Raw genomic sequence first — 25436 nt, forward strand, 5'->3', positions numbered from 1 at the left:
GCACGACATGGCCACTGCCATCTCTGTGGTGCTAGTCTGCACAGCTGGCAGGGAGCGGCTGTATTGCTGCTATTGTCTGATGCCCTCTGTGCCCTCTGGGACAGAGACAGAAAGGCAAAGAGTAAATGAGCGAGAGAAAAGGATCCAATTGTGGAACAGAAAAAGACAAAATACAATAGCGATAGGGAGAGACGGGGAGAGCGCACAGAAGTAGAAATTGGTGACAGCACAAAAAGGAGTTGAAGGCTTCACATTGACAAGGAGGCGTCTGCTGGGATTATTCTTTAACATAATGTACCGCAGAGTCAAGACATACAACCATATAAAGATGAAAAGATATCACTATGCGTACAGTAGGTATATTTACCAGTTGTTCCTGTTTTTTATTAACATCCTTTTAACTTTTTTTCTTGCCTCTCACTACTGCACACTAAACCAGGCAGTATATTCAAACAATTATGGGCTGCCTTTTTGCCCAGGTAGTGTTTGCCTAAATAATGTAAGAGAAACTGCTTAGAATCTGTGAAGTTTGAACTAAAACTGTTTTAAAATTCAGTACTCATTTGCAAGTTCCTACATTCTGATGCTCTCTTGATTGCACAGACTTATTTTCTGATAAAAGACCTCTGACTCCAGGCATTCATGTTCAACCAACTGTTCACTGTGTTTGCTCTGTTTAATGCAGCAGGTCTAAATTGTATTTATTATATCCATCCTTAGGTCTAAGATTCGGATAATTTGGGTTTTACCTGCTCGTTTTGGTGTAATCATGACCATCTCTCCAGTGCTATTATTCTTGGAGGAAAGTAGAATCAAAATCAAGTGTGTGATCTCCAGTCTGTTGTTTCTTCCAGTATGAACAGCTTGCAGATACCTAGAAAAGATGTGTGTGTGTGTGTGTGTGTGTGTGTGTGTGTGTGTGTGTGTGTGTGTGTGTGTGTGTGTGTGTGTGTGTGTGTGTGTGTGTGTCTTTAAGTGTGTGTCTACATGCATGAGTATGTGCAAGGTGGGCTACAGTATGGTATATTATGGTCATCCTCTATCAGACACATGAAGCCACAGGCGTCGCACACAAACACTAACTCACACATGTGCATCTCAAATGAGTCAGAGAGTGCCATGGCAAATTGGATTTACCACACACGCCCTCATTATTGTAACCAGGGTAACCAGGCGCCCCTTCACAATCATCCTATTTTGTCATCCTTCTTTGAAGGGAGAAAAAGAGGCAGAGGCCTGGGTGAAGGGAATGATAGGAGAGGAGAGAAGTGGGGTTTTTTCTCTCTTTTTTTTTCTTATGTCTCTTTCACCCATACTTTTCTGTCATGCTTTGGCAGAGGAAGTCACACTGACATCAATATGTTTTTCCAGTAGATTTTCCATCTGTCTCCTCCTTAAACTTGTTCACCTGCTCGCCTCTCTGTGTATTTAATATCTCTGAGCAGACTGGGCCTGGGGGGACAATAATATGCTGTAACAACACATTACTCAAGTTCCCTAATTTCTTCATGGTTCAAGTTCAAGTTCTGGAATCTGGTATCCACAGGATTTATGAATTGTCTTTTTGTGTTGCAACAATATCCTGTTGTGTGATGGGTATTTTCCACTCTTCATTTCCACTTGTGATTTTTATAGTTGCATAGCCTGTTTAATTGTTGCTTTATAAATACATATTCTGCAGTCCTGTATAGAAAAATGCTTTACATATGGATATAATTTGTTATTGTTTTGTTATTATATCAGCAAGTATTATGCATTGGCTTTAAATCTCACTTTTAAAATGCTGATAAATAAATAAATAAAATGAATAAATAAAAAATACTGGAATCAGCCTACTAAATATGTTATTTTTTTAATTTTATAGTTTAAATGCCCCCAATTTGCTAAAATTCCCAAAGTTTCCCAAAAAAAATCCAGGACATGAACTCAGTGGTCTCAATGGTAGCTGCAGCCCTGGAGTGCAACAGATATAAATAACCTGCTGTGAACATTGATCATTTTCATGTATGAGTCAGTTGAAACACAAGCAAGTAAGCCTAACTCTTTTCCAAACCAGGGGATTTTACAAACTCATTTATAATAAAATAACAAAAAATTACCGGTGCAACACTGATGTCTTCTTACTAAATAGTTTTATTTCTTAAGGTGCATAACAGTGACTAACGTTTTGATATAAGGTTACATCTTCATCAGAGTCCTTTTTATAATAACTTTTGATCTTAAATCAGGGAAGAATATAAAAAGAGAAACATGATATGAGTCAATGTTTTTCAAGCTAAGTTGCCATTTCTTTTATAATTCTGAAAAAAAGTTGATTGAATATTCAGTTTACTCTGCTGTATGTTGAGATGCTGTGGTTTTACGAGTCTTCCAGCTACCCCAGAAAGGTTAACAGTAAAGAATGTTAGCACATCTAAATGTTTGGGTTAATATTAGAAGAATACCATCGTCGGATGCTAATTACTTTCTTTAGTTTACTAGTATTTTATAGCCATTGTAGCATCTGTGCAAGAGGCTACATTCTTGCAAATTAGCTAGCACCATAGAATTAGCATGGTTGCTAATGAGTTGCTGTTGAGCGAGTGTGTAGGAGGCTGAAGCCGCCTATTCAGCCTCCTGGGATACTCATCATCTGGCTCGTTTCAGAGCTCCATTGTTTGACCCCATTCAAACAACACCATTGTACCGAGCGGGTCTGATTGTGCTACTCTTTGCCATGCCGGAGTAAGTGTGTGTGTGTGTGTGTGTGTGTGTGTGTGTGTGTGTGTGTGTGTGTGTGTGTGTGTGTGTGTGTGTGTGTGTGTGTGTGTGTGTGTGTGTGTGTGTGTGTGTGTGTGTGTGTGTGTGTGTGTGTGTGTGTGTGTGTGTGTGTGTGTGTGTGTGTGTGTGTTGCATCCCAGCAGCATGCGTTTGCATTTCCCGAAGCAGAGGGTTTACTCTGCCAGTGACAACAATGTACCCAGTCATTGAAATGCAGCAGGGCAAATGCATCCCAAACGTGACCCCATTTTCTGGCAATGCTGCCTGTAAAGTAGCTCATAGTCAGAAGCTGCTGCTGAGAGAGAGAGAGAAAAGTTGTTGAAACGTCTGAATGCCTGGATTTGAAACTTTTCATAACTGCAATTTTCCATTTCCATTTTTTTGCTTAGAATAACTCTGAGTTTAATATCTGAAATGTTTTGCACATAAATCATAATAGTCACCAGAACATGATGATTATAGCAGTGAACAGATGGGAGTGGGACATATCTGCAGACAGTGGGCTTTGCTTTGCATGTGTCAGTATTCTGAGTGTTTCTTCTGTTTTACTGGCCTGCATGACCAGTGATTCTCCATTTCCCGCATTATGTTTCTAGGATCAGAGCACCAAGTCAAAATATTCTGTCTGTTGTGAACCACCATATTGGTTAGAGAACATAAGCCATAACTGTTTAACCACCTTATGATTTAATCAGACATAGCTCTGGCTGTTTAGTTTGACAGCTACAACTATCACATTTAAATTCAGTGTTTGCAAGTAGTTCATGTGGTTATTTCACCACTTTCTGTAATTTCCTGTTGCTGCTGGGAAAGTTACTCCTTCACTTTGATGAAGAAGTTTGTACTTGGGTGATTTCCTATATGACTTTGCACTCTAAAACCTGAAAGTTGTTCCTTCACAAATTTTAAGATGCATGTGCGGTTCTCTGCCACATCTCATTTGTAAACATCGCTGTTCACCCCGCAAGTTACTTCCAGTAACATATTCTTCATATGTATTCAGACCCCACATCCTACCTCCTGATAAATGCGTGTCTGAATTGTCTGGACTAGCCTCAGTGAAAATGAGTTTGTCTCCAGGTCTGTTCCCTTGAGCTTTGGCTTTAAAGGGAGGCGGTGGCAAGGGAGAGGGAGTCTAAAGGAAAAGTGATAATGAATTGACTTGAAGCCTAGTTTCTATTTTGGTTGGGAATTGGTTTGTGTAAATGGGGTGTGAGTCAGAGAAACTGCACAGTAAAGACAAATGGAAGCACGGTGTGAGATTCTGTCTCTGGCTGCATTTTTGACTTTTTTCAATTTAGAATAAATTAAAGGTCAAAAAGAGACAAGATTGCATGCTCCCAGTAATTTGGGACTGAATATGAAATTCTTGAGATGTACTGGTAAGGGGCCTTCAGGGAATGGTGCAAAATTCTTAAAAAGCTGGATGGAAACTATTTCACCCTGCTGATGGCTGGAATTAGATTATTCATTATACATGACACGCATTTGGAGTTAGTTTAGTTCACTAGATGCACCCAGTTTGCTTTGGGTGTCCAGATGTACCAAACATGTCTCAGTGACTGAGCTACAATGGCTGAAGCTGAAGCTGTGGTCATTATATGTCCAAGGTATATGCAACGTTGTCACAAGAGCATTTTTGCCAAGCTGGCGGCGTGGCTCGAGTGATGGCAGTGTAAGTTGGCCCATCACTTTGGTCCATATTGAAACATGTGCTTATTGTCATGAAAAGTCATTGATTCATATATCCAGTTTTGATTTGTCCAATACTTTAGTTTATGAATGAGTGAACATAGTAAACATTATACATGTGTGTGTTAGCATTGTCATGATGACAATTACTTTGTGTGCAATATCAATGTATACTAAACTTTGAGATATTTTCTATGTGCAATACTGTGAATTCAATCGTTCAGTCTGTCTGCTTATTATATTCAGCTCTTTACTGTTTACTGCTTTTTACTGTTTACTTATTTATCATATCCTGTATTTTAACTGATGCCTCTTGTTATTGCACTTACACATCTCCTTTGCTGCTGTAGCAGTGCAAATGTCCTCGCTGTTGGACGAATAAAGGATTATCTTATCTTATCCTATCTGTCATTGGGAGCATTTTAGCATTTAGCTCTAGGCACCACTGTGCATATGTACAGCTTCACAGAGCTGCTAACATGATTGTCGACTCCCTAGTCTTGTTTTTAACCTCATCAAGCAACATAGCAACAGCTGCCAGCTGCCTCTCAAGTTTTGATTGTTTTTACATTTTGAGACCGTAGCATGAAAAATTACTGCGCATTTTCAGAAGGATAAATATAAGCCTTGCAGGTCATTTGATAAGATTTATCACAATTTTAAAGAAATGTCCAGATTCCTAAAAGGCTTGTTGTTCTTGTCAACTACTATTTTCCAGGTCAAGAATGAACTTTCAATCACAACTATTGGAAAAATACAATTAATATACATTGTGAAATCAATCTGATAATAACACTTTGCTCATGCACACATCGTACAAGACACACAAGAGATTTGTCTTTTCTGGAAACTATCTTTGTTTGGCTGAACAGAAGACTTGCAGCTTGGGAAACCTGTTAAAAATCTACTCTATTGTGCAGCAGGTGGAATAGTTCCTTCCAGCTGGATAGAAGAGTTTTTGAGGATTCTCGAAATATCTTCAAAACAGCAGCACGTGGTGTAAAACAACCTGCAATGTTGTTAAAAATTTGGCACATATTTATGTTTCGAAAACACAGATGCTTATTGTTGCTCTGTGACTCAAACATCATCATCAATGCTGAAGTCCCAAATGTAAAAACTATGATTATAAGAGAGGTATAAACAGAACCTCCCACAGTGTCTGAATCTGTCTTCTTCAGAGCAGGTGTGTGTGTGTGTGTGTGTGTGTGTGTGTTTTTTGTTTATTCGCGTCCGCGTCACTATGGAGACTTTTAGCAGCAGCAGATGACAGCAGACGTTATCAGCTCTGAGGCCCACTCGATGTGGGCCAAGTGAAAAAATAGAGAGAGCCATCAGTGTGGTCCCGTGATGCCTAGTGAGCAGTGAAGGAATGACAATAGAGCCACATCTCACACACGCCATGTCACGCACACACACAAACACACACATTTTTACACCCTTTTTGCATGTGATGTTGGCTCAAAATACAGAATCTAATTATTCCTGGTATTCACCAGCCACTCAAGCTGACTCATTGTAGAGCGCCATACTGTGCATATGGACACACACACGTGAACACACCACTGACCCTCCCCTTACAGTACACACACACATGCGCACACTTACTCATACAAGTGCTCTCCAAAAAGCACACTCTCACTTCAGCTTTGCACAGGATGTTATGAAATCAGCACTGTGGCTGAAACTTAGTGAAGGTTAATGGGCGTCCTCTCTCTCTCACACACACACACACACACACACACACACACACACACCCATTCTTGTGCAGACAGCTGAATCTCAGTTCAGTCCTCTCTGCTACTCGAGCAAGGAGCCTGCCGGTGAGCACACTGTCGCCTGAAGCGAAGAGGCCGAGCCGGCGTTGATTCAATTTTACAACCCAGTCACTCTCTCTGAAGCTCCGATTAGTCAGCCGAGGGGGAGAGGAGAAGAAGAAGAAAAGGAATAGCGATGGCTATGACCGACATTGCGGAGGACAACCTGGATGAGATGATGCGCGAAGAAGCGGAGGATTTCTTCTATGAGGACGGTAAGGCTTGCCAAGGGTCAGTTGTAAGGAGTGAATGAAGGTGAGGGTTTACAGGTGGGCTGCAGGGCTGGTCGAGGAACACAGCCAAGTCAGACTGGTCTGTTGGTGACGTGTGGTTGTGATCGGGGTTAAGAAAAGTGCAACGTAGTGGTTGAAGTGTGGCCCAGAGGGATCTCTTTAGCTGTGTAGGTGGGGTTGTTTGCTGCATGGTTGAGTAGGCTCTGATACACACTGATGCTTTTAGGTTACTACCAAAAATTGATTTATTAAGAGAAAGAAAAGTGTCAGTATGCCACCAGTTAAAGTCATATTCAGTAGTTGCAATGATTGTAATAATTAGTGAGTGTAATGAATCCTTTACTAATGAGAACTCCATGCTTTCTCTCTGCAGTTCCCATTTGCAGGAACTCTGTGCAGCTTGTTTATTGATTTTTCAACTTTTACCCTTTTTAGAAAGCCAAGAGCAGTCATGCCCTCTGCAGTGTGGGCGTTCTTGTATAACAGGCAAATGTTTTAAGCAAGCATTATTCTCCACGAGAAAATCTTTTCAACATGCACTTTGTGTGAGTGTTATTTTTTATTTTAAAACCAGCTGTAATCATAACCTTTGCTCATTTGGAACCTAAATGAGTGATGAGCAGTAAAGTTACAGCAGGACCTGGATGGTGATCATTCAGAGGTAGAAGAGAAGGTTGTATAATAATTGACTACTGTTCAATGTTTTGCAGCCATTAAACTAGTTATCTCTGACCAGAATTATGGCTAAAGCATTATGGATAATGATGCTTCATAGATTGGCTCAGCACTTACATATGCCACTCTGTATCAGTATAATGCTTTTTGTGTTTAAAAGAGTACTCTACCAATTTTGCACTTTTATAATGTTGCTGGATTCACAATGGACAGTTTAAAAAATTGATGCAGCAGAATCAGAGATATTTATTTTTTAATTCCAACTGGTGCAAACTGTAATTTTTACACTTCGTATTTTGTTTTTAATTACTGAGATTTGAAGTTCTGATGGGCAGATTTTGTTACAATTTGACAATGCCAGGTTAGCTGTTTTCCTCTGTTTCCATTCCCTATGCTAAGATAAGCTAACTTGGCTGTAGCCATATATTAAACTGACACACATTAAAGTGGTATTGATCATTTCATCTAACTCTCTCACACCAGTTGCAAAACAGTTGATTACACTTATTTTAAACTATATTCGCAACACACAAACATGCTCAGAGCTAAGTGCTCTGCCATGTAGGCTATTATCTTATAATTGTACACATTAACACTTGTATATTTATACATTTAAAGACATATGTAAACTCTGTGCAGGCTCTAAGTGATCTGCAGCAGCTCCACTGATGATGAGTGGACAGTGAGCAGGAGGATATTCCCAGATATTGCATCATTTGGTGTGTAATGTATGTTAATGCCGCTACTGACCCACTTCTGTCTGAGATACACCGATGGTAATGTGACGTTCCCTTTGAACAACACAGCCAGGAGGTACGCAGCCAGATGACTCTCTGCAACAAACCAGCCAATCACAGCGCACAGATTCATGTGGAGGTTGGCCAGCAGGCATCAGTGTGTTTATTTACAGAAACAGCTGAAGGTTGCAGGATATGCATCACTTATATTTTCTGTTCTAATTAGCTCTTTGGGTTAGTGATGGAAATTATGCTATTCAAATGTTTCAATTGTATTGGTGCTAAATGCAAATTTACTACCACTGACCTATTTTCTTTGTAATTCATTTGTTTCATTATTAGTAGTGGATTTGCAAATCTTTGAGCTTTTCTACACACAAAATTAGAATTCGGTGTAAAATGAACTCAGCTTGAAGTGTGTGATTTTGCAAAAGTCTTATGTAGTGTGGTTTCCAACATAGGGGTCTGAACCCCACAAACAGTCACAAGATAAATCTAAAGGGGTGGCCAGATGATTACAGAGGCAGGAAATACATACATTTTCAATTATTTTTTGGGTTTTCTGCTGCAGATGTGCGTTGCACTTAAGAGTCTCCGGCTTTACTTGAGTCTTTTTCTTTTCATGCCACTTTCTACCTCTACTCCGCTACATTGCAGAGAGAACTATTGTACTTTTACTTTACAAATTAAGATTTTTCCACACAAAAAACATGTAGTTTATAAAATACAATGTTCTATTATAAATTAAGTCCAGCTGAAATGATTAGCCGATTAAACACAGATGATTAACGGAACTGTTTTGATCATTTCCGGTTTCTAAATTTAGTACTTTTACTTTTAATTCTTTAAGGACATTTTTCTGATGGTACTTACATACTTTTACTTAAGTAACATTTTCAATGCAGGACTTTTACTTGTAACAGAGTATTTGTACAGTGTGGTATTAGTACTTTTACTTAAGTAAAGGATCTGAAAACTTTGTCCTGTTGGTGGTGCTAGATGAAAAGCCAGGGGCTCACTAGTGACACCATAAATATGAGTACTATAATATTTCATGGCAATCCGTCCAACGGTTGCTGAGATATTTCAGCTTGGACAAAAGTGGAGGACCGGCTAATATTGCCATTCCTATAGAGCCACTGAGCACCACTGATCTTATGTGATGTAATAATGTATTCAATGGTGTTGCCAATGTAGAAATATCTGTAAAATGCATGAAATAAAATAACAAGTGAAAGATAAAGACAAGAGACCATAAAACAAGTAACAGACATCCCACGTTGAATAACTACAACTACAAGCATAACCAACATCTGGCACTGACTTCGGAGTTACGGTTATAAAAGTGGAGTGTATCAGATGTCTTTGCTGTCATCTCTGCACTCCCAGAGACAATAGGTTGTATTTGGCATGGATACTCTAGATACTCTAGCTTATCGTTCTTTTGCTGCTGTGCTGCAAACTGAATTATGACTAAAGGAGCACTTCTTTTAGCCCAGCAGCAGAGACGTCATAGTGCCTGAACAGAGCAGAAACACAGCCACAAGCGCACTTTCTCCCTCCCTTTTTCTGCCTTTCCTCCTCACACACACTCTCAGTGAGTCCCGTTCAGGTCGCATGAATTAGCAAAGAGCCGCTGTTAGCTCTGCTTAGTGGGAACAATGTGTTTTAGCTTCACCCGCGCCAGCCTCAGTTAGTGCTCCTTCTTTTAAGTCAAAGCAGAAATCAATTAAAAAGCAGTTGAAATTTGGGGCGCATGTTGACCGGGTAACTTATTTAAAAATGTGGTCAAAGCATACATATACACATTTCACCACAGGAGTCTGAGTATACCTATGTAGATAGTCAGTAAATAGTAGGTAGGGTGATTTGTGTCTGGATTAAAGGGGCTGTTTACCCAGAATACAAAATAAAACAAAGATTTTCTGTTGAAAAAAGCAGCTTTAAATAACATGCAACTAGAAAGGATACATGCTGTATGACAATGGGATTATAGTACAAACTCTCCCCTGCTAAATGACCTGAATGATTACATTCAGATCTTACAGAAGCTACAGCCAGCCAGAGCCATGAAGTGGTTTAACTGTACACACACAAACACAGCGATGCTTTCTTCCCTTGTTATCACACTTTACCACACAAATGCACAAAATTATCAGAAAAAAAAATGGCTACACCAAATGAAAAAAAGATATCAGTAAAAGTGCACAGCAGCTTCATTGAGACCAAAATAAATACAATGGCCTCTTTAACTTCTTCCTCCTTATGAGTAATTCAAAAGGCCTGATTTTTCTCTGCTACTCTACTCATGTGGTTGGCAGTGGAGTGGCAAACAGTGTGCAAAAGCAAAGTACAGAAGAGTAGTGTGTCCCCAAGGAAAGCCGCAGTAGTTGGGCTCTAATGTAAGTAAAAATATAGTTGAGTATGAGATCGATGGTGCCGTGGTTGAAATTGATTTGGTGTCTAAATAAACCTGTGTTTGAGTAACTGGGTCGGGTCAGAAAGCATGACAGAGCTGTCCTCAGTCACAAGTGTAGAGCTTGTAAAAAAGCACTCAGAATTAAATTTACGCTCAAGAACCACATAGGAAATAACTTTTCTTTTGACTTTTAAACGTGTTGTATGTTGCTGCTTTCCATTTGTATGTGTGTTAAGAACTTAATCCCTGTCATTTAATACAGTTGTGACTTAGTGAAGAGTTTATCCGCTCTGATGCAGAATTGTTTCAGATTGTTCCTGTTTCTTGTGCAATAGGATGCATTTCCACTCCTACTCTGACTACTAATTACATGACAAAACCACTAATTGCTGGGATCAACAGCTATTTTGTGGTTGTTTTTTTTTAGTTTGTTTATTAAACTTTATTCTGGCACAATGGCATGTCAGTCACTCAGATTTTATGGGAGTTTACCATTCATCTCAAATCCATCCACAGATTTTTTTTTTTTTTAATTCCAATGATGTAGTTTTGGTAATTAAATAAATCCTGAGGGAGGGGTCTATGTAATGGAGTGAGGTGACACTACACCTGAATGGGGTTAAGCTTTGATGTATTTTCACCTGTGCTATTTAAGCCTTCACACCAGACTTTGCCAAAGGGCTTTTCTTTCATGTTCTCAGCTAAACAACACCTAAGGAGGGAACAAATCTAAACAATCTAAAGGCATGACACAACATGCAGGCTTATTTTAAAGCAAGCATGCCACAAACACAAAGTTTAGTTCTCATTTCCACACCGCAGGAGCTTTTCTACAACAAGTGGTGATTGTAGAAGGGCACCATTCCTCTGGTAATCTAAAAAAACAAGAGACACTAATACAAAGAAAAGGTACCTAGGCTAACTGAGCCACATCTTTTTTTTTTGCAAAATATGAAGTTTAATGTTTGTAGAGAGAAGTGGAGGCTTTGGTATTCAGTTCGGTCAGTCAGCATCTTCCACACTCAACTGTCGTATCTGCTGAGGAGTAACATAAGCAGGATGAGGTTTTTTATCTGGGACATCTGAAGCAAAGAGTTTTGTTTGATTTTATTATCATTATTTAATTTAATTGATTAATGTCCATATTTACTCAAGGCAGTGTGTCCATATCAGTATGTCCTTCATTGGAATAATTAACTTACAATACCTTTCTATCCAAGCATATATCTTTTCAGGTGCAAACCCTTATATTTCTGAACATATATTCCTAAAATATGTAGACTTTATGGATACCATGATCAAGCTAACTTATTGCACTCTCTCTGCTGCAGAGCACTGGTATCAGTGCTGGAATGTTGCAATCTGACTCGGAAATAATTTTATCATTGTTCATTGCTGTCTGTCAACTTTTTATCAAAATTTAGTGGGTGATAATATCATTCGGTGGAAGTGCATATCTGAGCTGCAGTGGACATATAGGGCAGGAGGGGTGGCATTAGAGCAAAAGAAGTCAGTGCTAGAGGTTGGAGAATGATCTAAAACTGACTTGATCTACTTGCCCTACTATAAAACACACGCACACACACACACACACACACACACACACACACACACACACACACACACACACACACACACACACACACACACACACACACACATGTACTGATTCACTCCTCTGCAACCTTGCACACACACAGGCATTGTCTTCCATCCTCAACATACACACACTGGCAGTCCACCCACGCATACTGTCTGTCCATAGATGTCGTCTCTGTCCACAGCGATACAACACTGAAGAACAGGACAATACTGTAGTTTGTGCGTCAGTGGCCGCTCTGTGTTGCGAATAGCTCTGACCTGAGGGGACCTACTGGAATATTATCGCTCCAGATCTCCCTCTTCCTGCTTCTGACAGTTGGCTCCACTGACCTACTTTAGCCAAAAGACTCAAACTACTATTATTTTGTGCAGTTTTCTATAACAGAGGAGAGAAGGAATTAAAGAGAGGAATTTTTTTGGGACTTAAGGTGAATTTTTAATGCTGCAACATTCAGTAAGCCAGATGCAAGAGTAGAAATGTTTCTTTGTCTCAGCCGTAAGTGTAACCTCATCTCAGTTTTTTGGTCACAAACGTTTACTTGTGGCTTATAAGATGGCCGTTTCACTGTACTGCTAACCTTTTCTTTACAGTTCCCATGTGGTTACTATGACAATCTATGCTGCGGGCAACACTGGGCGTGCAGGGTTTACACTTAGTGGTTTGGAACCTTTCTAACAATGAGGTAATCCTGTTTAAAACATGAAATGTAACAGACCACCCATGACTCTTCACAGAGGGGTAACCTGCGAAAAGTTTGGAGATCAAGTTTTGCTCCTTATTGGGCAGCTAGTCACAAGTGTAATGCTGCTACACAAATCATTTTTCACTTTCGTTAACATTGCAAGATAGGGTGTTTTGTGCTGCATTCATGTGAATTATTGGAAACTGTAGTTCCTGACTGGAAAAAATTCAAACTGAATTAACATTGTGAGATAGGGTATGCCTTGGCAGAGGTCTGTGCTCTCTGAGTGCCCTTTTAGTTTTCTATGGGTTTGTCACTATGAGCCCCCCTTTCACCCCTTTTAACTATAGTCATTTGATCCATTGCTGATATAAACAAAAATATAATGCAGCTTTAAAATATACAAGTAGTCAGAAACTAATCTAAAAACAATTACATTGTTAGCACACACCTGCAGTCTGCAGTCCTACAGTATGACATGTCTCCAAGCCCCTTATGGCAGAAGCTCTACCTGTAACAAGCAATCTGTCATTATAGACCAAAGAGCCACATCATGGAGCCTTGCCACAGGGCAGTATACAGCCTTGTATTGGTTCACCTCTGTAAAGACACACAGAATAATATGTAACTTTGTACAGACATATAGAAACTTTGCAAGTATAATTTAGGAAGTAATACAGTAGACACACTTGTGTTTTTCAGAGCTGCACACACACACTTACAGTAAACCGTATTGTGTTCTCATTGTCAGAATTTTACTTAGATTCAAGTTGGGCATTTACAGCTAGTGAAGTCCAACAATGAGTAATCTTAAACAGGGCTAGTAACTCGAGAGGAGGCAGCATTTTCTTCTGACATTTTAGTGCCACACTCTCACTCTGACACACACACACATGCACGCACGCACACCCACACAAACACCCACTCACACACACACACACACACACACACACACACACACACACACACACACACACACCTTCAGCTGTGCCTGTACATCCCTTTGCCTTGACCTTCTTGCCCTCCAGTCACGTGGCCTTTCTGACTCATCCTGGTTTAGTGGTCACACATTGTCAGGCAGAGACGAATGCAATGTTTAAAGGAAGAAAAGTAGGATTTATAAATGGGCACACATAACTAGGTACATACTGTTTACATACCCAATGGTCTACAGTTATGATTTATATAGTGAGAGAGCAGTAAACAGATCTGAGTGGGTTTTACTGAGGGTCATGAATATTCTGGAAAGGTCACACAGTGTACAAAGATAGAGATAAGATAAAGTCTTGCAACTAAAGTAAGTGTATTTTAGCTTAAAAAAAGTGTTTTAAGTGCAGTATAAATCAGTGAGGGTCTGTTCAAAAGTGAGTGAGCTGGACCACATCAGAGATGGAGGGAGAAAAGCAGTGACAATCCTTACAAACGAAGCAAGCCTCTCAGTCTTTTTTTATCCTGTGTGTCTTAAGAAAAGAAAACATTGGTTCTGGGGGGATCTTGATAATTTGGAAATGTCAGATGTTATTTAAGTGTTCTTGGTTAGAGCACTGTAGATGTTCTGTTACAATAAGAATATAGAATTTCCAACACATATTGTTGTTATGTAGTTTAGTTTTTAATTAAAGTTATAATCTTGAGTAAACAAAAAATGCAGTGTTTTGTTCATGACACTGTATGTGAGCATGATGCAGATTAGCCCAATGCAGATTAGCCCAATGCTAAATATCTGTTGCTATAATTTTGATTTGATTTTGACTATAAATAGCTGGTTATGTGTCTGTGTGCATGTGTGTGTGTATGTGTGGTTGCAGGTGTAAGTGTATGGTCTTCTCTTTGCATGTGTGTGTTTGTGCTCACTAGTTCTTCAGTAAATATAGCCACTAGTCAGGGGCTGTTGATGACAGCCATAATTACAGGCTGAGCTGTTCAGCAGCTGAGAGACTAGGAGGAAGAGAGGGGTGTGTGTGTGTATGTGTGTGTGTGTATGTGTGTGTGTGTGTGTGTGTGTTTGTGTGCACACATTTGTGCATGCATGCATGCGTGTGTGTTAGGGGTAGCTGAGCGGCACATGAATGTGTTCTACCCAGCATTTCATTTGAACATGTACAGAGGAAAGTAGGATGCAGGCTGAGTGTGGTTTTACAGTTTTTAGAAAGTAATGTTTGACATTACATTTCAAGTATGTTTCTCCAAAGAACATTTAAGTTAGAGAAAGAAACTGGGACAGAAAAGGACTGGTATGAGCTTTGTTTGGTTGAGGTGTGTGACTGAATAGATTTGGCGGTGAGGTGGGAAAGCTCACTAACAGCAGAACATGTGGAGCTGCTGCTGCTGCTACTTCTTTTGCTTTAACGGACGATGAGGAAGGAAAAGGCCCCTTAAAAGCAGAGTGCTAGTTGGTTAATATAGTATAGTTAACATAGTTAATTTTCTTGCCATATCTGTACTCACACAAAGAAGGATCAGAGGTGACAAATCCCTTAACCTCCCCTTTAAAATTGATCATACCAACGAGTCATTATGAAATCCCTTCCTCTACTAATACCAAACTGATGGATTAAAAGGGACAAGCCATTTTCTGCTCTCTTTGCTTCTTGGAAGGGCGAGCTGAATTGGATTTGTATGGACTCAGTGGAACAGCATATCCACTTATGGAGGGCAATTATGCTGGCAGGAGAACCTAAAGTCAAGTCACTTTACATAAAACCAAGTTGTCCCACAGAAATGATTTTTCGTTTGGCCCTCAAATAGCAGCACCTGTGTGTTTCACGCAGTTTATAGCTCCTAAAGATAGAGGTGTTTGTGTTTTTCATGGTTCCCTTTCATGTAATTTAATTTGTCCAGGGAAGAGCAAACGCTGTAAACCCACTTGAGGCAAAGAGATTGGAAAGGTAATTTTGAAAAAGCCCCCATTGTTAAGGCGTGCAATCACAGATAATCACGCCATCCATTTCACAACCTGTCAATACATTTACAAGGACACTGCATTGGTAAAATGCTGCAGAATGAGGCAGGTCCTACTGCAAAAGTTTTGGTTTAACATCCTAGTGAACATGAAAGATTAAACTTAAACCCACAAGGCTGAAAAGGTATCAGCTTCTCTCTCTCTCTCTCTCTCTCTCTCTCTCTCTCTCTCTCTCTCTCTCTCTCTCTCTCTCTCTCTCTCCCCCCAAAAATGGCTCTGCTGCTACAAGAGTACAAGGGCAAAGACAAATGTTCAAGACAGTTCATAAGGTGACCGCTGGTTAAATCTGGTGCTCAGGCATGGATTCGCCCTGCAGGCCCTGGTGTGTGCTTAAACTCATGACCACAATAGTTTCTGCTTGTCAAAGACCAATACATAGGGAGAGAGAGACATTACATCCATAAGAACTGTATGTCTAACATCTTCATTTTCTTCTGGTTTGTATCTGTAATGTAATCTATCGTTCGCAGTATTGCTACACCAAAATTCATAGGAATAAAGCTCCTCTGATTTGATTTGAAGAGACAGACAGACAGACAGACAAACAAAGGGGCCAAAGAGAAAGGCCATAACCCAGTCCAAGCTTGATTCATGCTTTCAAGGCGCGCGCACCTATACGCCCCCCCCACACACACACACACACACACACACACACACACACAAGGGAGCTTTGGGGGCACAAACCAGACTGACCCCGCCCTGCCTGTGACGTCCTCCGCTTCTGATTGGCTCGCCGTTCTTCAGGCGGAGCGCCGCAAACAAACTGGAATGTGTGAGGGGGCTCAGTGTTTGCTCTGGACAGCCGCTGCATCGAGTCTCATCGGGGAACAAACGTCGATCATCCATCGCTCATTTGTTCATTCTTGTGGGAGATTCTTTTTTTTTTTCAATTTACATCTCGAACAGCAGAAACACATCTGCGTTGAAAGCGCACTTTTTCTTTTAATTTACGCATGGATGGAGAGGCGCAGGTAGACGGGCAGAGACGCAACTGAGAGCCACTCTTGAAGTTTTGCAGAGGTAAGTTAAAGCAGTGTCCAGTGCAGCTTCATTAACGGTCAATAACAAGGGCGTGTGTGATGTGAAGACGTGCGCTCATTCAGAAAACAACTCCTTTCTCTCAACTGTGGGGGGGGGGGAAGCTTCTCCGGGGCAGTAGGTTAGTGGATCACAGCGAGTTCTCCTAAGATGCCACTCATTGGAGGATAAACCACCGATATATTTTCATTTTTAAGTCACGTGACTTTCGTGACATATACTGTAGGCTAGGCTATATCTCTGGATAGTGCACAGTCAGTAATATTAGCCTGATATATTTTGTTTTGGGGATGCATTCCTTAAAATATAGGTTGAGATTGTTTTATTGTTTTAATAATGAGAATTAAAGTGATTTTGGAGTATTTCCAACGCAAATGTGTTTTTTGCGTGATCTGTCAGTCAGTCCTTTTGACAGATGTGTTGTGCGTAATGTCTGGCCCTGAGGTCGCTTTGTGTTTTCCTGGAGACACGTGAAACATGTTTAAATTGGGGAAAACGTTGTGAAGTTTCTGTGTGTATCCGTGCATGCGGGTGTGTACTTTATTACTGATGAGTGCAAAAGGACACGCACACTCGTGACGTGCATGTTAAATGTGGGAGAATGAGGTCAGTGGTTTTGAAAATGCCCCTCCAGGTTTGTTGAGGATGGAGGTCAAAGGTTTTGTCATGTATTGCACATTGATACTCCCCACAGTGGATCTGCCAGCTGAACCAGAGCAGCAGAACTGAAGAGAACGTGTCTGTCTGCAAAGTGAGCAGCCTTGACTGTTCTGTCAGGAGATATCTCCGGTTGTTAGACGCTTTCTACCTGCCACATAGTCTGCAAATCTCTTTTCATTCTGTGCTTTAAAAACACCCTACCTATCTAGAGACAAGTGTGAATTCCTTGATATTTTAAAATCCCCTCCTTTTTAAAAGCCTGCCAACTGAGCTGACATTATCTTTTCAGCTGCATTTCCTCCAAGTTGATCAAAAGCAACAATTAGTTAGGCTATAATAAGTCCTAAATTCTCAGCCAGTTCCAATACACTTGGAAATAAAAATAATAAAAAAAAACAGAAAACATTCACCTAAATAAGCATGCAGCTTGCAGCAAAGCTTTCCCCCAGGCTACTCATGCTGTTTCTGGAAAAAAAGAAGTGTTTTTTTCTGGGCTAAATGCTCTTTCAGTGCAGCGCCAAGCTGACTTTGATATGGTTAAGTGGAAGTGCTTTGCTTCCCTGCCAGCCTGTTTGGGCCATGGCTAAGCTGTTTGAAGGGGACTGGAAACGAGGGGGTTGCGTTTGTGCCAAGTACGAGACAGGCTGCAGGGATGCAAGACCAGCGTATGTTCTCAGACTCTCCTCACCTTCTCTCTACTTTACCCCAGCCTTCTTTCTTCTCCCTTCTTTTTTTTTTACTCTCTCTCTCTCTCTCGTCTTTCACTTTCTCTGTTTCACCTATGCAGGGACAAACACACACACACACACACACCCACACACATGCACTTATTTCCTCCTCTTTCTCTCCGAAGTCTCGTTAAAGGAATTATGACTGTGTGGTTTGGAGGAAATTCAGACGCAGAGTTTATTTTGTTGGGTTTTCCCCAAACTGCTAAAACAAATGCAAATGTTGATGTGAATGTGATTTAAAGGAATGTCAGCATTCCAGCATCTCCTGAACGACCTAAAGATTATTTTTCATTATTGATAAATCTGCCATTTATCATCTCGATTGTCCATTAAATGTCAGAAAATAATGAAAGATGAGAGTCCAAGGTGACGTCTTCAAATATCTTTTTTTGTCCAGTGGGCAATTAACCTTAAGGCTTGTGAACTTTTACAGCCCATGTTAAAAGGTTTTTCTGGGTGATACTGCATGCCTTGGTTAATGTGATCAACTGTTATAGGTTTTTGGCCAGAAACTCTCTTCTGTTCAGATTCATAGTTTAGAGAGTTTAAAGGAACCATATTTTTAGCCATGCTGATCAGTCCACCACTTAGGTCCAGAGTGAAATATCTCAACAACTATTGGATTGTTCGGTGTGAAATTGTATACAGATAGTTTCCAGATGATGTGTGGCCGTCTCACACAGCTAATTCAATAGAAACAGATTATGAAGGTTATGTAAATAACAAAGCAAAGGAAGAGGGGAACTATGACCTGAAGGTGCATTGTGCTAGCAGCCATGATGAAGACTTTAGTGTTTTAAAGTCTATTGACATCGCACACGGGGCACTTGACCTTTTTCTCAAGGTGTGTGTGTGTGTGTGTGTGTGTGTGTGTGTGTGTGTGTGTGTGTGTGTGTGTGTGTGTGTGTGTGTGTGTGTGTGTGTGTGTGTGTGTGTGTGTGTGTGTGTGTGTGTGTGTGTGTGTGTGTGTGTGTGTGTGTTTCCATCTGTGAGCATATGTGTGGTTTTTGTAGGGAAATGTAGGCCTTGCATTCTTACAGGAGGAGTGCCTCCTTAAAGTTTTCACAGCTGATAGTTATTTCATAAGGCGTGGAGGCTGCTGAATGTTAAAGTGCTCCATTGGGAAGGGGAGAGAAATTATTTCACTTGGAGGTTTTCTATGCTCTGAATGCACTGTGAGAGTTAAATGATAAAAAAGAACTTAAATAATGCAGTCAAATCTCCTGCTGAGTTTCAATGAGCCAGACTTCCAAATTTAACTCAACCCCTGGTCTGCATCTGGGAAGCTGCTCTGATATAACTAGCAAGACGTTGATTTTGTTCTGGTTGTCTGATGAAACTTTAAGGTTCCCTTTGGGAAAAATGGGTCTTTCTTTTTACATAAATAGCAGACAGTTGTTTTGATATGTCTGTCACAGTGCATACAAACTGGTATAATTTTAGAAACGGAGTTAGGTCTCAACTTTTTACACCTCTAGTTTGGAGCAAGTCTGTTGGGGCAAAGTGATTCATGATGTGTGGAGTTAACTGTGACAAACCTCCATTTAGACTGTGGTTTAGTGACACCGGTCTGATAAAGAGGCCGTCCCTACTTACTGAGTCAAGGGTTATCTGGGCTCAAGATGGTGGTCTGGCCTTGCTCGCCTGTCGCGACATGTCCTACACTCATGACTCTACAATCACAGCCTCCTCAGAGGGGGGGGGGAGGTATTTTATGTGTGTTGGGAATTTCTGGTGTCAAATAGGTGGGTTGTGGTTGTTACTCTGGGGTTAAGATGTATGTGGAGGGAAGGGCAGAAGCAGGGAGTGGAGGGTTGACTGGGAGAGTGGAAATGATAAGCTGGGAGGAATGAAGAATGAGGAGTGGAGGTGGGAGGTGAGACGGGAACAGAGCAAGGAGAGAGAAGAGATGAAGAACCCCTTTGGTCCAGACTTAAATATTTTAACTATTGGGTGGATGGACATAACATTTTGTACAGACATTCATGGTCCCCAGAGAAAGCAAATGTTAGCATGCTAACACTGAAGTTAAACTAAGGTTTAAACAAACACTAAACATTGTAAACGATATACCGGCTAAACATCAACATGTTGGCATTGTCACTTAGCATGTTACCATGCCAACCTTAGCATTCAGCTCAAATCCTACTGCCTCACAGAGCTGGTAGCGGGGATGTAGACTGTTATCTTGTTTTTCTAGGTGTGAGATGAAATTAAAGAATAGAAAAGTAAATATTGCATCTGCTCAGCTGTCTTCACAGGCCCTCTGCTTCTTATACAACCAGCACTCTCAGCTGTGTATCAGTGAGCAAAGATACAATAGCTTGGGCCTATAGAAGGGTTACTTAAGGCGCTGACACACTAACCCAATAATCGGCCGTTGGACAGTCTGGCGAGGTCGGTGACTCGAGTCTGTTCCGTGTGTTCCGTGCCATCGTCCATCTGAGGGGCTGTCGGCCTTCATTTTGGCCAACCTGACATGTTCAGTCGGAGACAGGGCAGTCGGGACTCACCCGGAAATGGCGAGCGGAATGAGCGTGACTAGAGTCTCTCAAAATCTGACAAAAATCTTTTAAACTGACCTTTGTTGATCTGAAATGAAGACCAATTCAGCAACTGCATTTCTTTTTCAGAAACATGTTTCAGTGAACCATTTTAGTATAATATGAGATCGTATTCTGAACAAGCCGCCATGACAGTCTGGCTTTGAATTTACGGAGAAAACAAACCCACGTGACCCGTTCGTCCAATCAGTGATGTATGAAAAATGATAACCTGAACAATTTTGTGCTGCTAATGGACTAATGAGTGCCCAGCTCTATGTGCGTGTGTGGGGGGCATCCGTCAATGTGAATGTCCACCCTTGGGTTTTCCATCTTTTATTATTAAATTTTTTCCATCACTTCCCCACCCCCCCTCCTCCCTTCCTCCATGTGTTTCTAGTTCTTACAGTCCCTTCCCATCTGTCCATCCACCCTTCCTCTACTCTCTTCCTGGATACAGACAGAGAATTTATGGAAGGGGGTTGTTGAACCCATCCTCACCGTGTGTGTGTGTGTGTGTGTGTGTGTGTGTGTGTGTGTGTGTGTGTGTGTGTGTGTGTGTGTGTGTGTGTGTGTGTTGCCCTTTTAATCCTCTCCTCCAAACTGTGTGGCCATGCTATGAGGGGAAAGAAATGCACCACATGGTACATGCTTTACACTATACATCATGTGTGACACATGATATTTGTCATACACACAAACACACTTCTAGCTGGAGCAGCTGGGAGCTGTAGCAACGCTATGATTGCCATAAGCGTTTTAGGGTCTTAAGCTGATAATCTGTCTGTTTTGGTATTTGGTGCGCTCCCTTTGCAGCATCCAGCAGCTGGATAAGACACTATTGGTACACAGCTGTATGTTATGATGGTTTTATGTCTGTTTGTTTGTTTGCCAGCATGACAACAACATGCAGATACAATTTTGGTTTGACACATCCAGTGCCAGCTGTCCTGACAGTTGTCTTCATAGTTACTTGTAATAAATTGTGCTGTCAACATCGTGATGGATCCCTCAGCAACAATCAGTGCTGCACTTTTTTCCCAGCCCCCTGTCTCTTCTGCTTGTTTAGTTGTTACCTCTCACTGTTCTTCCTCACCGTTTGTGCAGATTTTGTTTTTGACTCTTCATCTTACACAGTATACACAACACTGTGATCACATTTAGTCCCAGACACCTTTTGCAGCTTTTTGAGACTAGACTTTTTGCACCTTTTGTGATTGGTTTCTTCTGTCATAAAGTTGAGTTTTCCGAGGCACCGGGGAAGTGGGTGTCACCGTTACCCAGCTGCCTCGGATTTGCTATGACACACAGCTGTGTGATGTCAAATGAATTAAAGAGGAGGGAAGGGGCGGAGGGATGACATTGCTCCTTCGCCTTGAGGCAAGTCGTTGCTAGGATGACGTTTTCAATTTTCTGCCTCTCCTGCTGCAACACAATTTATATCGTTGGTCAGAGGTGCCTGATGTGACGATTATGTTTTGGATACCATCATAACCCGGAAATGTCACTCTTGTAGCTGGAAACACAGTAGATATGGTCAGTGCTGAATTGATAAGTTGATCAGCCAGATAATGAGTCTACCTAAGCGTTACATGTGTGGGTTGGATAATGGAGACAACAATTGTGTTAATAGAAAGCCTTGGTGACAAACTTGAGGTATTGAGTTTGAATAACATGAGCATTTACAGGCAGCAAGGGTCAAATGCATTCTAGGAATTGTAGGATCCAGCCCTTGGTGTTTGACCTAGAGTCTAGACTAAAAGTTTATTATAAGTTAATTATATCTTGATTATACTACTTTGATTGGACACTTGTTTCGTTTTAACCTTCTCTCACAAGTCCCCCAACCTTTTGGATGATCAATACTAAGTCCTTGACATGGCCTATCTCTTTAAGTTGATATTGTAAAACATTTGTAGGTTGCAGCTTCTCAAAAGCGAGTGTTAAGAGCTTTTCCCTGTCTGACCCTTTTTGAATCTCTTTGGGTTTTTTAACTGTTAAAAAAAAAGAACAATAGGTAGACGCACAACATATTTGGCATTGACAAAAATAATCAACTTTCTAATCGATAATGGAAATAATAATTAGTTTCAGCCCGAGATGTGGTACCGTGGGATAGCGTGGGATCACTAAATGTCACCTCAAACTGAAAGATGAAGTCTTTTTTTTACATCTGTGTTGTAGAGGAAAAGGTCACATTTAAAATTCAGTTGTGCTGTAAAAACAGCATTTCAAATTTGTAAGGACACTAAGCAGAAAGCTATCCATCTCCACTTTTTACAATTATTGGTGATAGCACTGAGAAAAAAACACAGGGAATACTCATGAAGATTTAAGACTTTTGGAGCAAGAAATTATTTGTTTGGCTACCAAAGACTTCACCAGAGCCCTAATTATATTCATGAGTGGTTTAGTGTGATTATTATGATATGAATTGATAAATCACACTTTATTTGATTTAGCTGCATGTCCCAAGTATGCACTTATGCTCACTAGGCTACAGCATACAGGGAACATTGTGTGTTTTTGAGTGTCTCTTGACCTTTTCTGCATGTTCTCCCTTTTCTCCCTCTCATCTTTCCTGCTCGGTCTCGGTTTTACACTGCAGATAAAAGCTGACACAAGCCATAAAAAAATAGAATAAAGAATGGCAGTAATCCATACAGGAGAACTCAGCGGGGCCAGATGTGTGCTACCGATGTATGTGAACAGCTGTGTGTGTGTAGAGAGGCTGGGGTTAGTGAGCAGGCGGGTGAGTGAGGTTACATTATGATCAGCTTTTTAAACGGTGCAATGGATGACACGTATCAGTGTCTGTATAACTTCTTATTTGTAGCATCGCCCACAGATGTACAGACTTGCATGTTTTTACAGTCAGTGTCTGAATCATCCTTGTTTTTGTCATCTTTCTCCAACTGTGTGTCTCTACTGTCGCTGTTTCATTTTCTCTTATCCGTCACAACTCTCTAAAATCAAAATAATCAACACTATTTGTTCCAAAATGTAAGTAGTGAGGTTGCTGATGTTTGTGTACAACTTCAATGTTTAATTTGTTTAATTTCCAGTCTAATGCTCTGCAAGTGGCCATTGTAGCAGAGCCTCAAAATGCAGTTCATATCTCCTCGATCCCCGGCTCCCTGCTGTGTTTTTACCCCAAACAGCGTGGCATCTCCACAGTTAGTTGAAATGGAAAAAAACATTGAAACCACAGGTTAGGGTAAAGAGGAATAATTATCCCCTCTAGTGTATTTCTCTGCCAGGGGGAGCTCTTTTCAGGAACATGTGGAACTGTCTCTTTTGTCATTTTTTCATTTCTTGATTTACTGTGTATTTTTCTTTTTGCCCAGCCGTTGGTAAATTGTTATTCAGTTGTTAACATTGTGGTAATGGCTTAGTCAAGGCTGCAGGAGGAATGAGCGGGGCATAAATCCATGGTGACTTCTGTTTGTAAATCACACCCACAGTGTTTAATGCATTGCTGGTGAGGCTGTACTGTGAAATAGACTTAACCAAAAAGTGTTAAAAACAAAAGACATGAAGCATGTGGATCCTGGATGTAGGACATAGTACATTTGTTTGGCTGCTGTCATAGAAATGATTTATACAATTGTAGCATAAATGACTGTTTCTTGAATTCAAAGATGTGGAACTCAGGAGCCCACCTCACAGGCCACCTTCCCATTCTGAATTTTGACAATAGCTGGCTGGTTTCCCATGGTTGAGTAATTCACACATAGCTGTAGGCCTACAACACTCTGAGCTTGTATTATCACAGTAGCAGCTATCAGTGAAAAGACTGTTGTATTTCTTTTCCTGCTAAAAAATAACAAATGGAGCTGAAATAACCGGCGAAATCCTGTTATGGTAAATGCATTCCAGCGCCGCAACATAGGTTGTTACTTTCAGTCAGAGTCACACATAATAGACAATTCAAAGAAGAAAAGCAAGTGGGAACTGGTTCTCATGCTGGCCCAAATGCAGGAGAATGCTAATGTCAGTCAGACATTTATCAGAGCTCATTTTCCAGTTTGTTGGTGTAATATCTACGTAAACAATGTGACCTCAATATTTGCAGTGCAGATAGAAGACGTTTGAGAACATCGTTGGACTCACGATGGACAGTTTAAAGAAAAATAAAAAATAAAAATCAGTGAAGCAGAACCAGTGAAGCAGGACCAGAGACATGGTCTTCTTTCTTCCATGTATTCTCTTTTCCTGTCACAACCTACATTACCCCCAATGCTGATCTAGATTTTTTTTATTTTCAAACTTGGACCTAAACCGACGCTGACTCAAGTGACATCACTTGAGAAATTTATTTTTACTTTACTTTACACTGCTCACATATGCAGTAGTACTCCCTAATACCTGTAAACAGACTGATGTGTACAATCAATAGAGTTCTCCTTTAGGTTGCTCTCCAATGAACTAACCATCATAAATATGACCCTGAGTCTGGGAGACTTTCAATAAGTGTAGGCGGACTCCACCTCCAGCCTTTCATGGTCATACAAGTTCAGCAGCAAAGGCTTTGGTAAAAGTGTAATCCACATCTCCTGGAAATCCCTGTAGCCAAAAATGCTGTGTTCAGAAGCTGCATGTTGTGTTATGGGGTCACTGCCTGGAGTCACTTAGATGGATCCAAATTAGAACAAACTAGTCCACAGCCTTTCAAATATAAACCAAAATCTTGACATCTGCATTTGATTGACAGGCTGTGTTTTTTTATATCTATTAGTATTGTTTTATTGTTAATAATCCCTGCAAAGCAGCATTGGTACTGAGTGGATCATCCTGGTGATGGCATGGTGGATGTGGATGTACAGTGTTATCAGAGTTCCTGGTGATGATGTCATGGCACTACTTCATTTGGCTGCAGCATTT

At 40.7% G+C, this 25436-nt stretch overlaps 1 protein-coding gene across 5 annotated transcripts in view; it reads left to right on the forward strand.

The window, feature by feature from the left end:
• The first annotated feature begins 6232 nt into the window (after nt 1–6232).
• ripor2 (RHO family interacting cell polarization regulator 2) overlaps nt 6233–25436 on the forward strand; it is a 59047-nt gene continuing 39843 nt past the window's right edge. For 4 of the 5 annotated variants that reach the window (XM_028597625.1, XM_028597627.1, XM_028597626.1 and 1 more), the window contains exon 1: nt 6233–6484. In XM_028597625.1, coding sequence (XP_028453426.1) covers nt 6406–6484 — 79 coding nt within the window. In that variant the 5' untranslated portion in view covers nt 6233–6405. Of the gene's footprint in view, nt 6485–16329; nt 16601–25436 lie in introns of those variants that run through there. The other variant, XM_028597628.1, reaches the window with a different exon arrangement.

Source organism: Perca flavescens, chromosome 14 (assembly GCF_004354835.1).
Source record: "Perca flavescens isolate YP-PL-M2 chromosome 14, PFLA_1.0, whole genome shotgun sequence".
Lineage (NCBI taxonomy): Eukaryota > Metazoa > Chordata > Actinopteri > Perciformes > Percidae > Perca > Perca flavescens.